The sequence below is a fragment of the Oryzias latipes genome, chromosome 2, assembly GCF_002234675.1.
Source record: "Oryzias latipes chromosome 2, ASM223467v1".
In the NCBI taxonomy this organism is placed as follows: domain Eukaryota; kingdom Metazoa; phylum Chordata; class Actinopteri; order Beloniformes; family Adrianichthyidae; genus Oryzias; species Oryzias latipes.
Genome location: NC_019860.2, coordinates 3,541,964 through 3,560,537, shown reverse-complemented (window position 1 = coordinate 3,560,537; position 18,574 = coordinate 3,541,964). Strand labels below are relative to the sequence as shown.

General features: G+C 39.4%; 1 protein-coding gene across 1 annotated transcript in view; it reads right to left on the bottom strand.

Moving 5' to 3' along the window:
* LOC101174005 (von Willebrand factor D and EGF domain-containing protein) overlaps positions 1–12,358 on the bottom strand; it is a 31,456-nt gene extending 19,098 nt beyond the window's left edge. The window contains 7 exon segments of the mRNA XM_023949670.1: positions 1,532–1,673; positions 1,782–1,871; positions 5,897–6,129; positions 6,210–6,275; positions 7,856–8,084; positions 8,262–8,446; positions 11,834–12,358. Coding sequence (XP_023805438.1) covers positions 1,532–1,673; positions 1,782–1,871; positions 5,897–6,129; positions 6,210–6,275; positions 7,856–8,084; positions 8,262–8,446; positions 11,834–11,915 — 1,027 coding nt within the window. The 5' untranslated portion in view covers positions 11,916–12,358.
* Positions 12,359–18,574: the final 6,216 nt, after the last annotated feature.

Genomic DNA, 18,574 nt, shown 5'->3' with positions numbered 1-18,574 from the left:
AAGGTGACCAAATACTCTTACTTTTTCTAATATCTTTGATAGTATCTTTATAAAATTCAGTCTATAAAACCTTTACCTAGCCAGCAAGTAAGCTGGCAAAGCTAAGTGCTAGAGCTAGGTAGGTACAACATATGATGGCTAATTTGTACTTTTTTTCCAACTGTTTACTTTTTTGTTTATCAAAAAGATGTCTTTTTGCATGGAGAGAGCAGCCGTTTTCTTTTTATATATTTAAAGAAGAGTTCTTTTTTTGTTTGTTGACAGAATTTTTGCCTAAAAATGCTAAAGCTACATTTTGAAATGTCACCTTTTAGCCTTAAACATATCAACTGATGTGAAATTTGAATAATTTTTTCAACAAACCCCAAGCTAACTAGTTAGCTACCAAACCTAAGTGTTAGACCAAATGGTTGCTTTTCTATGGTGCTTTTTTGCATAGATGGAGCAGTCTTTTTTAAATTTAGGTTAAGGTTTTTTGTTGATGGAATATTTTGCCAAACTCTTCTGAAACCATCAAAAACTACGTTGACATTGAAATTGAAAGTTTACTTACAGGGTAAAATCTTAATTTTTGTGCAAAAGTTGTTCTTTAGTCTAATAAAAAGCCCTTTATTAAACTAAGAAAGGTTTAAACATGGTAATTATTGTGATTACAATGATTATTCTTGTAGTTACAGTGTGCAATTTCTTTACTTGTCATTGAAGGCTAACCTTGGTCTTAAATACTTAAATACATGGGGAGTAATCCCATAAAAAAAACCTTGCTAGCAAAGCTAAGCACTGGACCCAGATACAAATACAAAATGTTGGCAGTTAAGCTAGTATTTCAAGTTTTTATTTGTTTTTTTAATTTAAAAATATGTGGGGTTTTTTAGATGATGCAGCCTTTTCATTTTCCATTTTAAAATTTAAAGTCAAGGATTTTTGTTGACAGGAATTTTCTAGAATAAAAGTGGTAAAAGTACTTTCTTTAGCCCTAAACTCATTAATTAAAGTGAGCATTTATTATTTTGTGACACACAAAGTAAAATTCTGTCTACAAACCCCTAGCTAGCTAGCTAGCTAGCAAGCAAACAAGACTAAATATTAAATGTTAACAACAAATTTTAGCATTTAATATTTATTCATAGTATTTGTAATTTTTTCAAACAGTTGGGGTTTGTTTTTCTCTTTAAAATATTTTTATTTTTTTATTTTTTATTGCAGCAGTCTTTTCGGTTTCTTTTGCTACATTTAAAGTCATGGTTTTTTGCTGACCATCTTTTTTGCCTAAAGATCCTGAAGCTACTTTTTAAAATTTAATCTATTAGCCCTAAACTGATACATTTTTGTGAGAATTTAATTATTTTGTGAAACAGATTCAAATTCTGTCTGCCTAAATAGCTAGCTGATTCTCCTAGCTTGCTAGGGGCTTGGTTTAGTTAGATAAACTTTCGTTAACTAGACTCCATTTTTTTCCCTTAAAAAACGCCATGAACATAGTAGTTATTGTGGTTAATGTACACTTTTTGTCTCATCCTTTAGGGCTTACCTGGGTCTTGAACACTTAAAGTCAAAGGGAGTCCACACCTCTGACCAAAGTCCAGGTGAAGACAGGGGATGGGTACCGTGCTGTGGATTGTCACCTCATGCTCCTCACTGTTTTCTGCGATGTGGAGGGAGTCCGGATAAAACTGACAAATTTAAGACAGGAAATTGTTTAATTTAGTTGGGTTTTTTTCTGCCAACAAACAACCTCAGCAGCTTCTAAAAAACCTTGAGCCTTGTTGGAGGATGTGTACCTTCAGTCCGGCATAGAAACTTTCACTTTCTTTCGAGACAGATCTGGAGTAGCTGGCGTTCACTCTAAAAGTTGACACTCTGCAGGAGAACTGCAATAAAAAAACACGTTTAGGCAAAAGAAACATGAAGAAATGACCAGAAAAAGACCCTCCGACTGGATCCGATTCAACAATCTAAAAAAAGAAAGAAAGAAAAAAGTAGACAACCTTTAACTTTGTTCAGCTGCTGCACCAGCACGTGTCAAAGAGGAGCCTCGTGACCGAGCCGGGCTTCCCCAAACACAATCCAGACCCACATGTGCGCAGACAGATAATGACGTCGCCCAGGTCCAAACAACATCAGGCAGGGGAAGCTAAATACTTCACAAAGATTTTCTCTGGAAAGACCAGCGGCTGACTATTTGTTCGAGAAGAAGGCAGTGTAGAACAGTGTTGACGTGCTGGAAACCCCTAATCCCGGCCTCATCGGAGGGTGGTAGCACGTGCATTAGCATCTCCAGATGGAGAAGGCCTCCTCTTAATGATTATTGATCGGCCTTTGGTTTCTCTGCTGTCCAGATGTGGAGCAGAGACCAACCATCCACCTCATTGGCTGTTTTCACAAAATGGTTGGACCCACCAACAGTTTCACCGCAGTGCCAGACAAGCTCCAGTTTCCATCTTAAAGTTCACGGGAAAAATAAAAAGTAGGGTTTGTTTGGAAGGTTATAAAGAACTCACAGGTTCAAATCGAAACCATGTTCCAGGAAAAGTGTTATTGTTTGGCGCAAAAACTTGATTCCAGCTCTTAAGCACGGTGGCGGCAGCATTGTGGTTTTGGTTTTGTTAGCAGTCACGGAGTGCCACTGGACTTAGGCATGAGGACATTTGGCTCCAAACTAAAACTTGTGTCAGATTTGGATTTGGGCAACTGATATAAGGCAACGCACAGTGGCGGTTTTTGATATGGGCGATGTGGGCGGTCGCCCAGGGCGGCACTTCATAGGGGGCGGCATTTGCCGTGCCTGAAGCGTTACACATAATGTGTTACTCACTATATTCAAAGAGGAAGCTTGTAGCTTTTAATTTGAAGTTGCTTCAGCAGCCGACACTTAATGCTCTTATTTTGACACATCAGACTCTTAAAAATGTCTTCCTCCTATTTGCTCTTCACACTTATGGTGCAAAAAAAAAAAAAAAGAATACCTCAGAGTGAAACAACATAAAACAGGCACATGAAAAGGAATTAGTCAGAACAAACATCCGTGCTCAACCCAATTTCGACAAAAGCAGGCAATGGAGATTATTTCCCACAAGTCTTTGCTCCAACACAGCAGACCCGATGCGCACGTGACCACCGCTCTCTGCTGCAAGACGCTTGCGGTCACACCTCTTTGAGGTAGTCTTTGGAACATAAGTCAAAAAACTCGACAGGGGAGCGCAACTCGCCGGTGGCTGGCTGAATCACACTAACAAGTGATTGGGAGTCTTTTTCTATCTGACAATCAACTCTGGGCCGCAGCTGCGCCTCCCGTCATAGAGACGGAGCCGCGTGTGTCAGAGGGAAGGGGAGGGGGGATGAGCGCAGACCATTTTTTATGGATTGAGTTTTTTTGGAGGATTTCTGCTGTTGGTGTTGCACAAATTTAGGGAAATGCCAAATATTTTTGGAGTAATCCCACTGATGAATTCTAAGATTTAGTCTTTAATGTTTTATAAGACCTAAACATATTAATCACAATAAGTTTTATTTTTTAGATCTAATCCCTCTGATATGTTTCACAAAGACACACACAGGACGTCACACATTAAGAAATTATTGCTAAAAATGAAGCAGGAGTCCAGCTCTAAAAAAAAAAATGCTCTAAAAAATGATAAAAGAGCAAAAAAAATGGAATTATTTGATTTGCAATTTCTTATTAATATTTCCAGGCTTTCTTTGTTTTGTTCTGCAGCATGTTCATATTTGTATAATTTTGACAGAATATATTTCTATGGAGAACAAAATATTACAACTTATTTAAGGTTTAACTTGTGTTCCTGTTTTTATTCATATTTATGTTCAAAAAGTTCAGTTTAAAAGGTTTAAAAGTTTAGCTTTAGTGTGTTCAGTAAACATTTATCTTCTTCGGCCCAAAACCTTAAGCGTGTTTTTAACTTAGGCCCCTGTGTGACTGAGTTTGACCCTCCTGTAATACGAGTCTAGAAAATTCATGTATTTTTTGGGTAAAATGGCCAAATAGAAGATAGGGAACACAACAGGATGTTGTCAAATTTTGTATGTGTGCGGGGGGGGGGCGCTGGTGGGGTTACTCGCCCAGGGAGTAAATTAGTGTAGAACCGCCACTGGCAACGCAAGTTCAAGAAAATCACAGCTGGTTGTCCTAATTAACAAAACAAGAACAAACAAACAAACAAAAAAAAGACGGCCATGTTTTCAGTGTCAGCGCAATGTTCTAAAGACACAAAAAAGGTTTTTTAAAAATCAACGAATGTCCTTAATTTGAAATATTTTCACCTTATTCTGTGTGTGTTTTTTAATGAGTCAGATAAAAGGAATTCCACCAACAAAATGTCGTGAACTTCTTTAACGCTTTAACACTGGTAAACGTCACCGATGACACAAAATAACAAACTCTTTTCGAAATACTGTATGGCTTTGACCATTTACCCAATTAACGTAATTCTAACGCAGAGAAGGGTTGATACGCGTCATTTTACTCAAAGCTGCTTTTCTCCCAACAGAATGTGCTAGTTTACATAAATTCGTAAGCACTTCACTACTGTAAAGTGTCACATAATGTCAATAGTGAAGCTAAAGCTCTGATGCTACTTAACCCCTTAATGCCCAAGATGTCACCGGTGACACAATAAATGACACACATTTTTTGAACTATTGTAGCTCTTTGACTATTGCTGCAATTAACATAAACAGCTAATTTACCGTTGCATATTGGCCTAAAGACATTTTTTTTCTGACACAGAACGAGTTAGTTGCATCAATTGTGTAAGGACAGTATTGCATATCAGTGCAAGGCAACTTTTCTCTTCCTATGAATTTGTTAGAAATAAGTTAAATGCATAAATGGTTGAAAAGTATTGTTAATCCAAAGAATGTCATCAAAGAGGGTTAAGCTCTGACGTTAAAGGGTTAAACCTTTCATACCCAATGGAACACAAAACTACGCAAACACTTCGAATTACTGTAGCTCTTTGACTGTTTTACGCTATGAACGTAAACAGCCAATTTAGCATTGCATATCAGCGCAAAGCCAATTTTCTCTTCGCGACAGAATCAGCTGATTTACGTTAATCACTTCACGACCGTACAGTGTTGCGTATCAGCGCAAGGCTACTTTTCTCTGCTTCAGAATTTGTTGGAATTACGTCAATAGCGCAAACGGTTGAATAACATCAGCAATTCAAAGAACGTCAACACTTCCGCTAAAGCTCTGATGTTAGAGAGCTAACCCTTTTGTACCTGAGATGTCGCTGCCAAGTCAATGTAACAAATGCTCTCTGAACTACCATAACTCTTTGACTAATCACGCAAATATCCCAACCAACCGATATAGCGCTGTGTATTGGTGTATAGTTACTTTTTAAAGTGTTGCATATCTCAGCCAGTTTTCTTTGGTGTAGAATTTGTTGAAATTATTAAGTTATTTAAAGACGGTCAATTTATGCTAGTCATGATTAGTCTTATTTAAAGGACTCCTTGAAACTATTTTTGGTGGACTGATGTTCAAAAACTTCGGATGTAACGGCTGTATTATCTTTTGTTCATACCCATCTTGTGATCCTTGACAGCGACTATAAAATCAACATAAAGGGTCTTATATTATCTGCTGGGTCCTTCTGGAATTCGGTGTGAAGTCTTGGGGGGAAATCTGCTGCAAATGGGACCCATGTGGAGCGGAGCTTTTCCAACCTGCAACTGATTTCACTTCCCCACCTTTCTCCTGCTTGATCCTGACGGGGCGTGACACACAAAATCTCTAAGCATGTTTTCTACGAAGCTGAACCCTGGCAGTAAGGAGGTCAAAGTGATCCATGGCTTTACACTGCCAGTTGGAGGATGCAAAGCATCCGCACGTGCTGCCGTGAAAGACTGACCTAGAACCGGTGGGACTTACTGTTTCCCCGAGCCTGAAGTGCACACCGTCCATCTCCACCAAAGAGGATGGCTTCAGCGTAGATTCCTGCCGGATTTCAGCCTTCATGCTCTGGCCAATGTGGCTGGCCCAAACCACCTGGAAGCCAAGCAACTGGTTCCACGACGGCGGGATGAAAGAGCACCTGAGGTGCACGCTGTGGCCGATGAGCTCAGCGGTGATCACTGGCCGAGAGGGCAGGGATGGGACGGCAGCTGGAACCAAAGCCATACCAAAAGGATTGTTTCAGTGAAAAACAGGATTGTGCATTTGCGCAGTTTACACAAATTTCTACCTTTGCATTGTCCGTTGATTTCCAATTCCCCTGGTTGGCAGTGTCTTGATTTCAAACCAGAACCAGCTGGAACACATTTTTTTCCCTTTTGTTAGCTGCAATGTCTAGCATGTTGGCAGAACCATTCATTAACCCTTTGGAAGCCTCTCCTAGTTTCAGTTTCCGTGTTGATGCTACGAGGTACATTAACTCTTTAACCCATTACAGCGATTACGCGGTTACAACCCTTTACATTCATAATGCTACATTTTGTGTTTGTAATGTAACAATTTAGGCTTGTGATGTAACACTTTTGTTCGCATTGCAATATTTTACATTCATGAAGCAACACTTCATGTTCGTAATGTGAAACTTTACATTAACAATGCAACACTTTACGTTACCAATGCGACACTTTACGTTACCAATGCGACACTTTACGTTAACAATGCGACACTTTACGTTAACAATGCGACACTTTACGTTAACAATGCGACACTTTACGTTAACAATGCGCCAATTTACGTTACCAATGCGACACTTTACCTTAACAATGCGACTCTTTACGTTAACAATGCAACACTTTAGGTTACCACTGCGACACTTTACGTTACCACTGTGACACTTTACGTCACCACTGCGACACTTTACGTCACCACTGCGACACTTTACGTTACCACTGCGACACTTTACGTTACCACTGCGACACTTTACATCACCACTGCGACACTTTACGTTACCACTGCGACACTTTAAGTTACCACTGTGACACTTTACGTCACCACTGCGACACTTTACGTTACCACTGCGACACTTTACGTTACCACTGTGACACTTTAAGTTACCACTGTGACACTTTACGTCACCACTGTGACACTTTACGTCACCACTGCGACACTTTACGTTACCACTGTGACACTTTACGTCACCACTGCGACACTTTACGTCACCACTGCGACACTTTACGTCACCACTGCGACACTTTACGTCACCACTGCGACACTTTACGTCACCACTGCGACACTTTACTTTCATGATGCAACACTTTACCTTCATGTAAATGGTCAAAGTATTACGCTAGGTCAAAGAGCGTGTGTTATTGAAGTGTCGCCAAAGACATTTCCAGTTTTAAGCTAAGGACACACCGGCCATGTGAGGCGTGTTCAAGAACCCTGGTGATCACACTGGACAAGAAGCGAGGGGCTTTTTCTGCCACTATATACTACCGCGGTTGAAAGAGGCTTGGAGTGAAATGTAAAAGCGGTAATCTTGCTCCAGGCTTTTTTTTCCACAGCTTTATTCTGATACACAAAGACTTGGTGTTGTAGATTTTCGACTGGGCAGAAATCCTTATTTGTCCTTCACCATCAATTTTAAAACAGTTGGGACTTCTGTGAGTTAAATGGGACGTAATCCAAGCGTCACTACCAAATGAAAGTCGCTGATTGGTCTGTTCAACCTCATTTAACTTGCGATCCGCATTTTGTACTTAGAGCCTGAAAACTGTGGAAAAAAACTTGCGTTGCTACGCGTGAACACAAGAGATTTCAACGGGCGTTAACATAGACTTTTAATCGGAAGCGGTTGGAAAGCGGTAATGGAAAACGCATTTCTGAGGGCGATTTTAACGTAGCTTTAAAGGGTTAATGCATTATATATGCATTCACCTTTTGCGCAGTACCCCATGCAGCCCTGGGTCGGCTGCAGGTAGTAGACCATGAAGTTGCCGCAGTTCCTCACAGTGATTGGGATGCGGAACAGGCAACAGTCTTTGGCACTGCCTTGAAAGAACTGCCAGGTGGCGCAGGCGAAGAGCTGGCGGGCCTCGCCAGGTCGCGGCAGGGAGGTGTCCTTTAGTGAGAGCCACACCGGAGCCTGGGTCCCACAGTGGTTCATCTACAGGGGAGCCGAAACAATCATTACCTGCTGGAAGGAGGTCATTACGCCCTGCAACTGGACTGAAGGTGCTTATTATTGTAGCTATGTGCTGGAGGCAAGACACTCGCCAGGTCACGGACATCATCTGACAGGATTTCTGAGGCGTTCAAGAACACCAAGTGACAGACGTCTTACCTCAACACAGGTGGTCGGCATCTCCGCTGGCTTGTTGTTGATCTGGAATCTGTACCAGTTGGGTGACAGCGTGTGGTCACAGATCAAGTCCTGGATGGCCGTGTTCTGGATCTCCTTGGAGTCGAAGTAAACGCTGCGGCGAGGGTTACGAAGAACCTGATGGCCTCCGGGGAAACACTCTGCAGCTGTGGCAGGACACAGAAACGAGAGTCCTGAAGGCCTGGAAATCCTTGGAAATGTAAACGGATTCATCGGAGGGACGGATTACATCATTATGACGGAGTCCAGATGTTTGGATGAGCTCTGAACTGACCTAAAGGCTGTGTCACACCGTGTTATGGCTGTGGCCATATTTGGTTTTGTTCCTTCCGGTTATTCTGTGTATTGTGTATTTTATTTCTATCAGAGTGGGACTTTGTTGTTTTTGTGGATCTTTGTGTGTGTCTGTACGTGTGTCTGATTATTTCAGGTGTGGTGCATGAAGGCGTGGTTCCCATTGGACCCAAACTGATGGACATAACACACCCTAACTACGTATGTTTTGCACATAATTAACAGATGAAAATTCGTCAGATGTGAATAAACGTGGAAAAAGTTGTGGTTGGATTTTTTTTTTTTACAGATGCATCACAAATGTACCACGTTAAAACCAATGAAGAAGTACGAATAAACCACGCAAAGAACTCATAAATCATTGTAGAACGTGAACTGGTTATTGTGCTGTTTATATGCATTTCATTAGGGATTTGTGCGTCAATTACGCAACCTTAACACGATTTATGCGCCTCATACCTGACGTAAGAGTTATCCATTGGTGGTACAAGTGTGAAAAGTCCGTTAGACATACGTGGAACACTCATGAAAAGCCACAAATTTGTGTATGTATCTCGCTAAAATCACGCACAATTGTGTACAATTTATTTAATAATTGCAAATAAACTACGTTAAAAACCTGTAAACTGTGTTACCTCAACCAACCAAAAATTTTGAACAGCTAGAAACCAAATTCATGTAAAGACCGGTCAACGGACAACGGCGCATTTCGACGAATGACGAACGCAAAAAACACGTATGATCACGTATATCCCGCGTGTATCCCGACTAAAATTTCGTACATGGAAAATGCGCAAATTGCACGTAGCGGCCATGTGACACGGCCTTCGCAGACGGACCAAACAAGATCTCCAAGAACCTTACCTCCCCAAGAAAAACCTCTACGGACAGTACCCGGACGATCCATTTGCTCAACAGTTTTCATGGAAATTTTCGCCTTTTCCTCCACATTTTGGGGTAAAACTTCTGATGTGCAGGAAGGGTCACCCTCCCCCACAAAGGTTATCTAAATTGCCAAGAACAACACACATTCCTCTGCGCCTCTCACCTCTCTTAAATTGCCCCAGGAGGAGGCGCTAAGGTCGATGGAACATGACAAACACCGCCTGCGGCTAGAAGAACAAATCCAATCAACACAACGGGGGGTTGTTCTTGCAGCTGTTGAATGAGGCGGGTCAAAGTCGTCAACAAGGACGTCTTCCAGAGGACGGCGAGCGAAAACAAACACCTGTGACGTTCAGGATCTGTCAAGGCCCCAAAAGGGCTGTCAACGGACAGGACAGTGTTTACAGCCTGTGATCCTGAAGGTAAACACGGCTGGTGTCTGCTTCCCGAGAGCAAATGGTTGTGTTTGTGAAGACGCCTCGCCTGGAAGTCGCAGGTTGTCCAAACAACTCGGAGAACCCCGCAAGTCGACCTGAACTGAAGCCTAAACTGCTGCTTTAATGACTTTAAAGAGGCAGGAGGGGGAGGGGGCTCTTCAGCTGAGCTTAGAAGGAAGAGGAGAGTCCCATGGGAGGAAGGTCATTGTCGATTGTGATGCGACCATTGTCGGGTTCTGATTCCCAAAGGGCTGGTAGAAGGTGGAGAATTGGTTTCTTGGGTCATTTTTGCCAAAATTATTCAAATTATCTCAGAATGTGACCATAAATTATGGTACGCAAGCAGGAAAATTAATTTTGATAAGTTAACCCTTGTGCTATCCTATGACCCCACCCTTGCATTGACGTGTTCTCCCTATATGACAAAGGTGGACAAAGGTGGAAAGATTTCATGTAATCCATGGACACCAGTGAAGATCACAAATCATTGAAGAAAAAAGGTTCAGCGCACTGTCTAGTGGGTCTAGATGACTCAACTCCAAGTGTTTAAGTGCCTAGGATGGCACAAGGGTTAAAGTCCTCTTCAATCACCTTTGCTCCATTTTAAAAGTGTTCCCATTCGAGTTCAATTACAAATGTGCCATTTGTAGCCTTAAAAAAAAAAACAAGTTCCTGCAGAGCAGCGGTGTTAATCAGAAAGTCTCCTCTGATGTTAGCGCTGAACAACTCCCACCCCTCTTCCCCTCCCCATTGCAGAGTGAAGCAGGGAGCTTGTGGCCCACCCAGCAACCTTTGCTCACGATTCTCACCGATTTGAATAAAGAACTACTCAGAAATCCAATTTGAATTATTCGTATATATATCCTCCATCATCAGAAAAATGCCACAAAAACACAATTTAATGTTGGCTTTTATCACTTAATCTGAAAATGTCATAATTTACGACTTTTAAACGCTAGTTGTGGAAAAACATTAATTGATGACGATGTTAATTGATAAATCTATTGATAAATTGTTTGATTAATTGCTTGAGTGCTTGCTTGATTGGTTGGTTCTTGAGTTTTGATTGCTTGTTTGATTGTTTTTCATTTATTGTTTGAATTGGGGATCAAAAGTGCAACTTTGTGCTAATTGTTTCGCTCTTTTCCTGCTTAAATTACATCCTTTACAATAGAATTTTTTTGTCTTTGGAAAATTCTTTATAAATAAATTTATTGATTAATGTTTGATTACTTGCTTGGTTGTGTGATTGAAATTGGGATTGAAAGTGCAACAAATAGGTTAATTGGGATTCAAGTTTAACAGGTGAAAGTTTCTTTTTCACTTCCCACTTTACCTAATATCTATAAATGAATGTAAAAGGGAAAAAAGTGATGGAAAACTTGGATTCTCTGCTCATAAATGTCTGGCATTCCAGCTGCGGCTTTTGGAGGACCCTGAGTTTTACATTTTACGACCGTTGAGCCCCTAAACGTTTACAACAGCATGCTTTGATTTTGTGCTAAATGCCCAGAAGACAAAGATGGAAGGATGGATGCTGAAAGATAAGAGAACGGTGGCCCGTCGACAGAAAAAAGGTGCGTTTAAAGGCAGGATTAGACGCGTTGAGGTGGATTGAAAACACCAAGAAATGAGACAGAAGTGTGAAATTCAGAAGGTTTTTCTTTAATAGGTGGAACCAAACTGTCAAGTTCTGGGAGTTTTCTCTTGGAAAATTAAAGAATAATCAGCTAAACTTTTCAAAATAAAATGTTTTCTGGTTAAAAAAGAGGAAACTTTCTCTGATTATTACTTCTCTGGAGGAACATCTGACCTGATGAGTGACACCCTCAGGCTCTGCAGAACACCCAGGTTCTAACAATCAACGAAAATACTTTTTTGTTGAGAAAAAATACGTTTTTGCAAAGTTTAACTCACCGTGTTGCGCGTGTGCACCCCATAGAGCCAGCAGCGCGACGCACAAAACTCCAAGAACTGAGCCAGATGCGCACCAGACCATGGCTGCGGCTCCAATGTAGGTCAGCAGTCTCCGTTTTCCAGAAGTTTTTAGATGAGTGTAATTTGGAAAATAAGATGTGAGCTGCCCTTCTTTTAAATTGTCTTTTATGCCCAAAAAATTGGAGCAAATGTTTGCAGCAGATGCTTGCACTCCTCTCTCTGCTGCATTGACTTGTCTTATGAGGAGTGCGCGCAATGGCCAAGGAGGAGGAGGAGGAGGAGGAGGTTGGGGTGAGGAGGGAGGAAGGGCTCAGAGGAGGGTCTCTGTTTCTCCTGGATCGGAGGTGGAACCCTATGGCTACTGCGTAAACGCGTCCAGAATGTCCGGAAAATAGAGCCAAGCGCAGCCAGATGAGACGCTTCAGAGAAGAAAAGATAAATCAAAATGAATTAATGGTGTTAGGGACACACGGAGAGTCACCATGTAGGATCGAAGATGCACAAATCCATGCATTCAATATATTATTGGGTGTAAATCATCTCTCTAAAATCAAAATCAATCCCTCTAAAAGAAAGAAGCAAAAATGGGCTTTTATTTTGAAAAACTCCATCTAAACATGAAGCAGGGAGACAGGAGGCCTCTGCGCCTCCATGTGACTCTCTCTGCGGGGCGGCGTTCACCTGCAGGTCAGCCTCTCAGCAGAGGCTAAATATCAGGGCTGCAGAGGGAAACGACATACCTTTCCACTAAATAAAAGAGGCCGGCAGAGCGGCAGCTGCTCTGTGCCGCCTTCTCATTCAGGGTTCCCTTGAACTGTGAGAAAAAGGACGGACGAAACATGGACTGCATCGCATCATCTGCATAAGGTGTAACCCTTGTGCTATCCTAGGCACTTTAACATTGGGATTTGGGTCATCTAGACCCACTAGACAGTGCTCTGACCCTTTTTTCTTCAATGATTTGTGATCTTCACTGGTGTCCATGGATTACATGAAATCTTTCCACCTTTATCCACCTTTGTCATGTTAGGAATAACACGTCAAAGTAAGGGTGGGGTCATCTAAGATAGCACAAGGGTTAAAAATACAGGATTTACTCTCCACCCCTCAGCCCCTGACACCCTTGTCAAAGTTGTGAAGAAATTCTTTAAAAAACAAAGACAAAACCCTTTTTTTCAAAATGGCAGCCTTTGAGTTGGTTTTATCTCCATAGCAACCATTTTATTTTTTCATCGCCTGAGGCTGACAAAAAGATTAATGTCATTTTTAGAAAGAATAGGCAAAAGCCCGTTTTGGGATTTCCTTGGCAACAGGTTTTTTCTGTAAATCACATTTCTAATACATTCATATCATATGTTTTATATAATTTCATTCAGCTTGTGCTAGTGGGTCATTTAATAATTTTTTCAAAATATTCATTAAAATCATGCAAGTAACGCCACTTTTGCTAATGCTAACGCTGTTTAAATCTATAAACTTTAAAACCAACAATTGTAGATTCCCAATGATACTGGAGGAGATAGGAGGCTATAGATCCAAATTTCTAGGAGTTTAAATTTGTAGAAAAAGGTGATTTATTTTGGAAAATTCAAGATGGCGTCCTCTTCCCGAAGTCAAAAGTCAACGAAACGTTGGTCATGGTTGTAGACTTAACTTCCGCCACGTTGTGTGAAAGTTGCCAAATTTCACACTTTGCCACAAGAGAATTTTTTTCAAGAAATTATCAGAATTGTTAAAAAAAAATTGAATATTTAAATTTCGACATTTTTCTATGTTTTTCCACGTAATGAAAATGATTCTAGAGTAGTTTTCGCAAACTTCAGATAAATTTTGGTTGTTGACTTCATTAGCCGGAGCTAATCTAATTTCACTAAAAAATGCAATCCTTTTTGTTTTAGGCTTACTTTACACTCTTTGGTAGTATCAAAAAATCATCCGTTTGTATGGTTTTCTACTGTATAAAAATGGCTAAATATAAAGGAGACATTGGGTTTTCATGCTTCTTACTCTGAAAAAATGACAGTCTTGATCCAGTGTGAAGAAAAAGGTCAATTTTACAGATTTAAAGCTTTTGTGAGACAAAAGAAATTCCTGACAATTTTTTTGTTGCCTTTCCTCCCCCTTGTTTTTTTAATTACCATTCAGTCCCTCATTATTTGCTCGGGGGAAGCAAACCAGCGTGTTATTCGAACCACATTAAAGGGCATTCTTGTCCTCTCTTTGTGGGAGGCCTTGTACTTCCAGGATTTGACTCTTTGGGACAAAATCTGGAAGTTTGTAAAGTGCAGCGTGCAAAACAGGAGACTTTTATTTATTGACAGAAAAAATCAGGAACATCGATTAATAAATTAAATTTAGGCTTCTTTTTTTCTTTTGAGTTTAGAAATATAATGACATTTGAACCCTGTTTAAGTTTTTTTAGAACATCTCATGTAGTTCTTTTATGCTAATTTTAATTCATGTTTTTGTCTTCAACTATTTGAATGTTACTGGAGGAGTTCCGCAAGGTTTTGTACTTGGCCCACTTTTCTTCACACTGTTTGATGTTTTCAGAATGTACAGAAAAAGCTCAGACGGTTTTAAGACAACGCCTGATCATATTCTGTTGGATCTTCTAGCATAAAAAACATTAATTTCGATCCTTTTTCGAGAACCGGAACTTTCTTTGGCTAATTTAGTGAGCGACATTAGCTTCATGTGCCCTCTTATGCACTGTCATGTTGAATGGGTTGTCAAATTGTTTTATCATTTGGTTTATTTTCAATATTATATGTCTATTTTTTACATAACTGGTAATATTATTTTCGATCTAAGTTAATTCTATCAGATCAATGCCACATTTTTGTCCACGTTTCCCGGTTCTTTGAATGAGCAGCCCGTCAAGAGTTTTGCTCTCGACTCCGTCAGCATTTTAGGTAATTTAAGGTCTGGTTTGTACAGTAAATGTTCTAACATTTTAAGTTTTTTTAACGTTAGATGTATTTTTCACGTGTCAGTAATATTTTTGGTTCCGCTCCTTTTTCAAGACCTTAAAACATTTTTTGGCTAATTTCGCAGGTGACATTAGCTTAATTCTGCCTTGTAATGTTCCGTCTTGTTGACTTTTTTATCCTTTAGCTTTTTTTCAACATTTTTATTTTGCTAATATTAGCATTTTAGATAATAGAAGGTCAGTTACAAGGTCATCGAGACCCGGCACTGGCAATTTTCACAAATATTTTTATTTTTTATTGTGCTTTCTTCACTTTATTTCTGGTCAACTTTGATCATTTCTAATTTCTTTATTTTGTCAATTATTACCCTTTATGTTTCATTTTCATGCTGCATTAACCCTTGTGATATCCTATGCACTTTACCATTGGGAGTTGGGTCATCTAGACCCACTAGACAGTGCTCTGAACCTTTTTTCTTCAGTGATTTGTGATCTTCACTGGTGTCCATGGATTACATGAAATCTTTCCACCTTTATCCACCTTTGTCATGGTAGGGAGAACACGTCAATGGTCATCTTGACCCCATAGGATAGCACAGGGGATAAAGCAATTCAACCCTGGATTTCCTTCTGGAAATGCAGCTCCTTCTAGTTTTGTTAGCAATAGCATTTTGGCTAACTCACGGTCCAATTTGTCCATAAAAATTTGCCCATTTTCAATAATAGATGTGTACTTTTTACTTGATTGTTTATTTCCATGAATACCATCATTGATTCCATTGAATCAAAATCACATTTTTGTTTAATTTTGGGATTTATGACATTGCATAAAATATTGTTTTGGTCTATGATAGTAATGCTAACATTATTCAGCTTTGATGAACTGAATTTCTGGTATTTTCACAGTTCTGTTTGCTAATTGCTAATAGACTTATTAATGCTACATGTCGTAGCCTTTTCCAAAAAAATCTGCTAATTACTTCTTCTGTACCTTGATGTCCTTTTTTCGCATCTTTTTCTAATTTTTTTATCTTTCTAATGAAGCCAGAGGAATTTTCAAAAAAAAACACACTTTTTTTTTGGCATGTCTTTTTGCTTCTTTGTTCATTACTGTTCATCTTCATCATCATCTTATTTTTTTTTTATTAGAGCATTGACCTAGTCAAAATTTCAAAATAAAACACTTTCTGAAAACTTTTATATTCTTTCTGTTCTCTACTTGTCCCTTTTTATGAATCAAATAAAGTATTATGCCTTGACCCTGTGGAATTTTCTAAATAAAAGACTTTTTAAAAAATTGAATTGTGGCATGAATGTAATTCAGCTTTTTTGTTGATTGTTGTTTATCTTCATAATCTTCTTTTCATTTTAATGTATCAAATAAAGTATTTAATGCTTAGAGCGAAAGGAATTTTCACAATAAATCACCATTTTAGAAAGGTTTTTTCATTCTCTTATTTTTGTTATTACAAGTAGAATTTTCAAAATAAAACACTCTTTTTGAAATTATTATAGAATTGGTTTTTGTTCAATGTTGATCAGCCTTATCACCTTTGCTAATTTTTTGATATATCTTATTAAGCTTTTTGTGCTTTGACCCAGTGGATTTTCAAAATAAAACACTCCTTTAGAAATTTTTTTTTTCTATTTCCAAGCCAAATATGTAATTTTCTTGACTTTACATCACATCTTTAAGAACATCTGGATGTCTAAAAATAATGTCTTATCTTGTAACTATATTTCCTTGGACTTCTTTATGATCATCATAACTTTTTGTTAACATGCTGAGTGTCTAACAAAGCTCTGCCCCCTTTCACACCTGTATCAGAGCCATCTTTGAGTCAGGAGGGAGGACAGTGGGGAGGCGTTATCTACCGCCTGCTTTGATGTCTGCACCCTGAGAACCGGCGGAGGGGAGGGGGGGAATTCAGGACTGCTTACTGACTGCTTCCAGATGTCAAACATCCTTTTTTTTTTTTTGACTGTGAGAAAAACAAGGCAGGAGACATGTCAACCACCGAGACGCCCCAAACATCTTGCAGCCACATTGTTCCTCCGCTCTTAAAACTTTGTCCGCTTTCCTTCTGTTTAAACATCCAGTTTTGGGTGAGGGGCCTATTTACTTGTGGCTTCCTCCATGTCTGCTTTTGTTTTATTTTGAAGGAGCCATAAAAGGTTAATTTGTGATTATTGCTTCCAGCTCTTTTATTTCAGATGCAACAAAACAGTAATCATGTTTTAGAATGTGGTGTCTGGAGGGAGTTGGAGGTCAGGCAGAAATGTTTTCTGCTCTTCTCATGCTTTAATCAATCCAAAAATTCAAAGAAAAATGAAGATTTTTCTCAATAAATGAAAAAAAAGAAAAAGAAATACCAGACATGAGAGCCAATAATTGTCAGACCAAAACAAGATGTAAGTGCTTTTCTGTAATTAGGTGGGTGAACGTGAGGTTTTGTTAATCAAGCATTTAAAAAAAAATCAAGTTTAGACTTTTAGAATCCACGGTCTAACCGGCTTCTAGTAACATCTGGTTTTTGGTGGCAGCGGAGAGTCGCAGTGATGCCTTCTCCTAATCCTGCGAGTCTTCAGGGGTTTTTCCCCTGAAGCTTTATTGAATTTGTTTTAGCATAAACTTTCAAAAACAGTACTGAACCTTTGATTTAAGATTCTTTTTTTGTGTGATCGGGTCAAAATTTACCTGTTTTCACAATTGAAAGTGGGTCAATTTTGACCCGAACACAACACAAGGATTAACTGACATTTATGGATCCAGAGTTCAGCAGAAAAATGAAAACCACATTCAGTATTTTCCGAACTATACGACCCCATTTTTCTTAGTATAAAGAAAAAAAATAAAATAGAAAAAGAAACATCAGTTTTATCGAAAAAATGTTTAGTTGGGTGTTTACCACTGCATGTTAACGCGGCTAACATGTAGCGGTATCGAACTTTTTTTTTTTTATGTGATGCTAATAAGATTGAAAGAGAGTGAGTCACGGTGATGTTTGTTTTGGAGGTATCAGTCTATGTTTGTTTACAAGTGGCAAACAAGTTTGGGTGTTATTAAAAATATGCTAACGCAGCCAACATGTCACAGTGTCGGACTGTGTTCTTTTTTTTAACATGTTACTAATGAGGTTAGGAGTTATCGTAGACAAAGTAACGTCTGTAACATTGAAAATCCAGTGAAAATCACAAATCATTGAAGAAAAAAGGTTCAGCGCACTGTATAGTGGGTCTAGATGACCCAACTCCCAATGTTAAAGTGCCAAGGATAGCACAAGGGATAAACAAACAAAGAAATCAATACTGATCAGTTAGCACAAGGGTTAACATTGGGAGTTGGGTCATCTAGACCCACTAGACAGTACGCTGAACCTTTTTTCTTCAATGATTTGTGATCTTCACTGGTGTCCATGGATTACATGAAATCTTTCCACCTTTATCCACCTTTGTCATGGTAGGGAGAACACGTCAATGTAAGGGTGGGGTCATTTTGACCCCATAAGATAGCACAAGGGGTATTAGTGGTATCTGTCTGTATTTTTAGGAGTTGCAAACAAGTTTAAGTGTTATAACAAATATGCTTACTTACTTACTGTAGCGGTATCGGACTGTCTTTTTTTATGTGTAAAATAACAAAGGTGGAAGTTAGTGTAGTCATTGTTTTAACCCTTGTGCTATCCTAGGCACTTTACCATTGGGAGTTGGGTCATCTAGACCCACTAGACAGTGCTCTGAACCTTTTTTCTTCAATGATTTGTGATCTACACTGGTGTCCATGGATT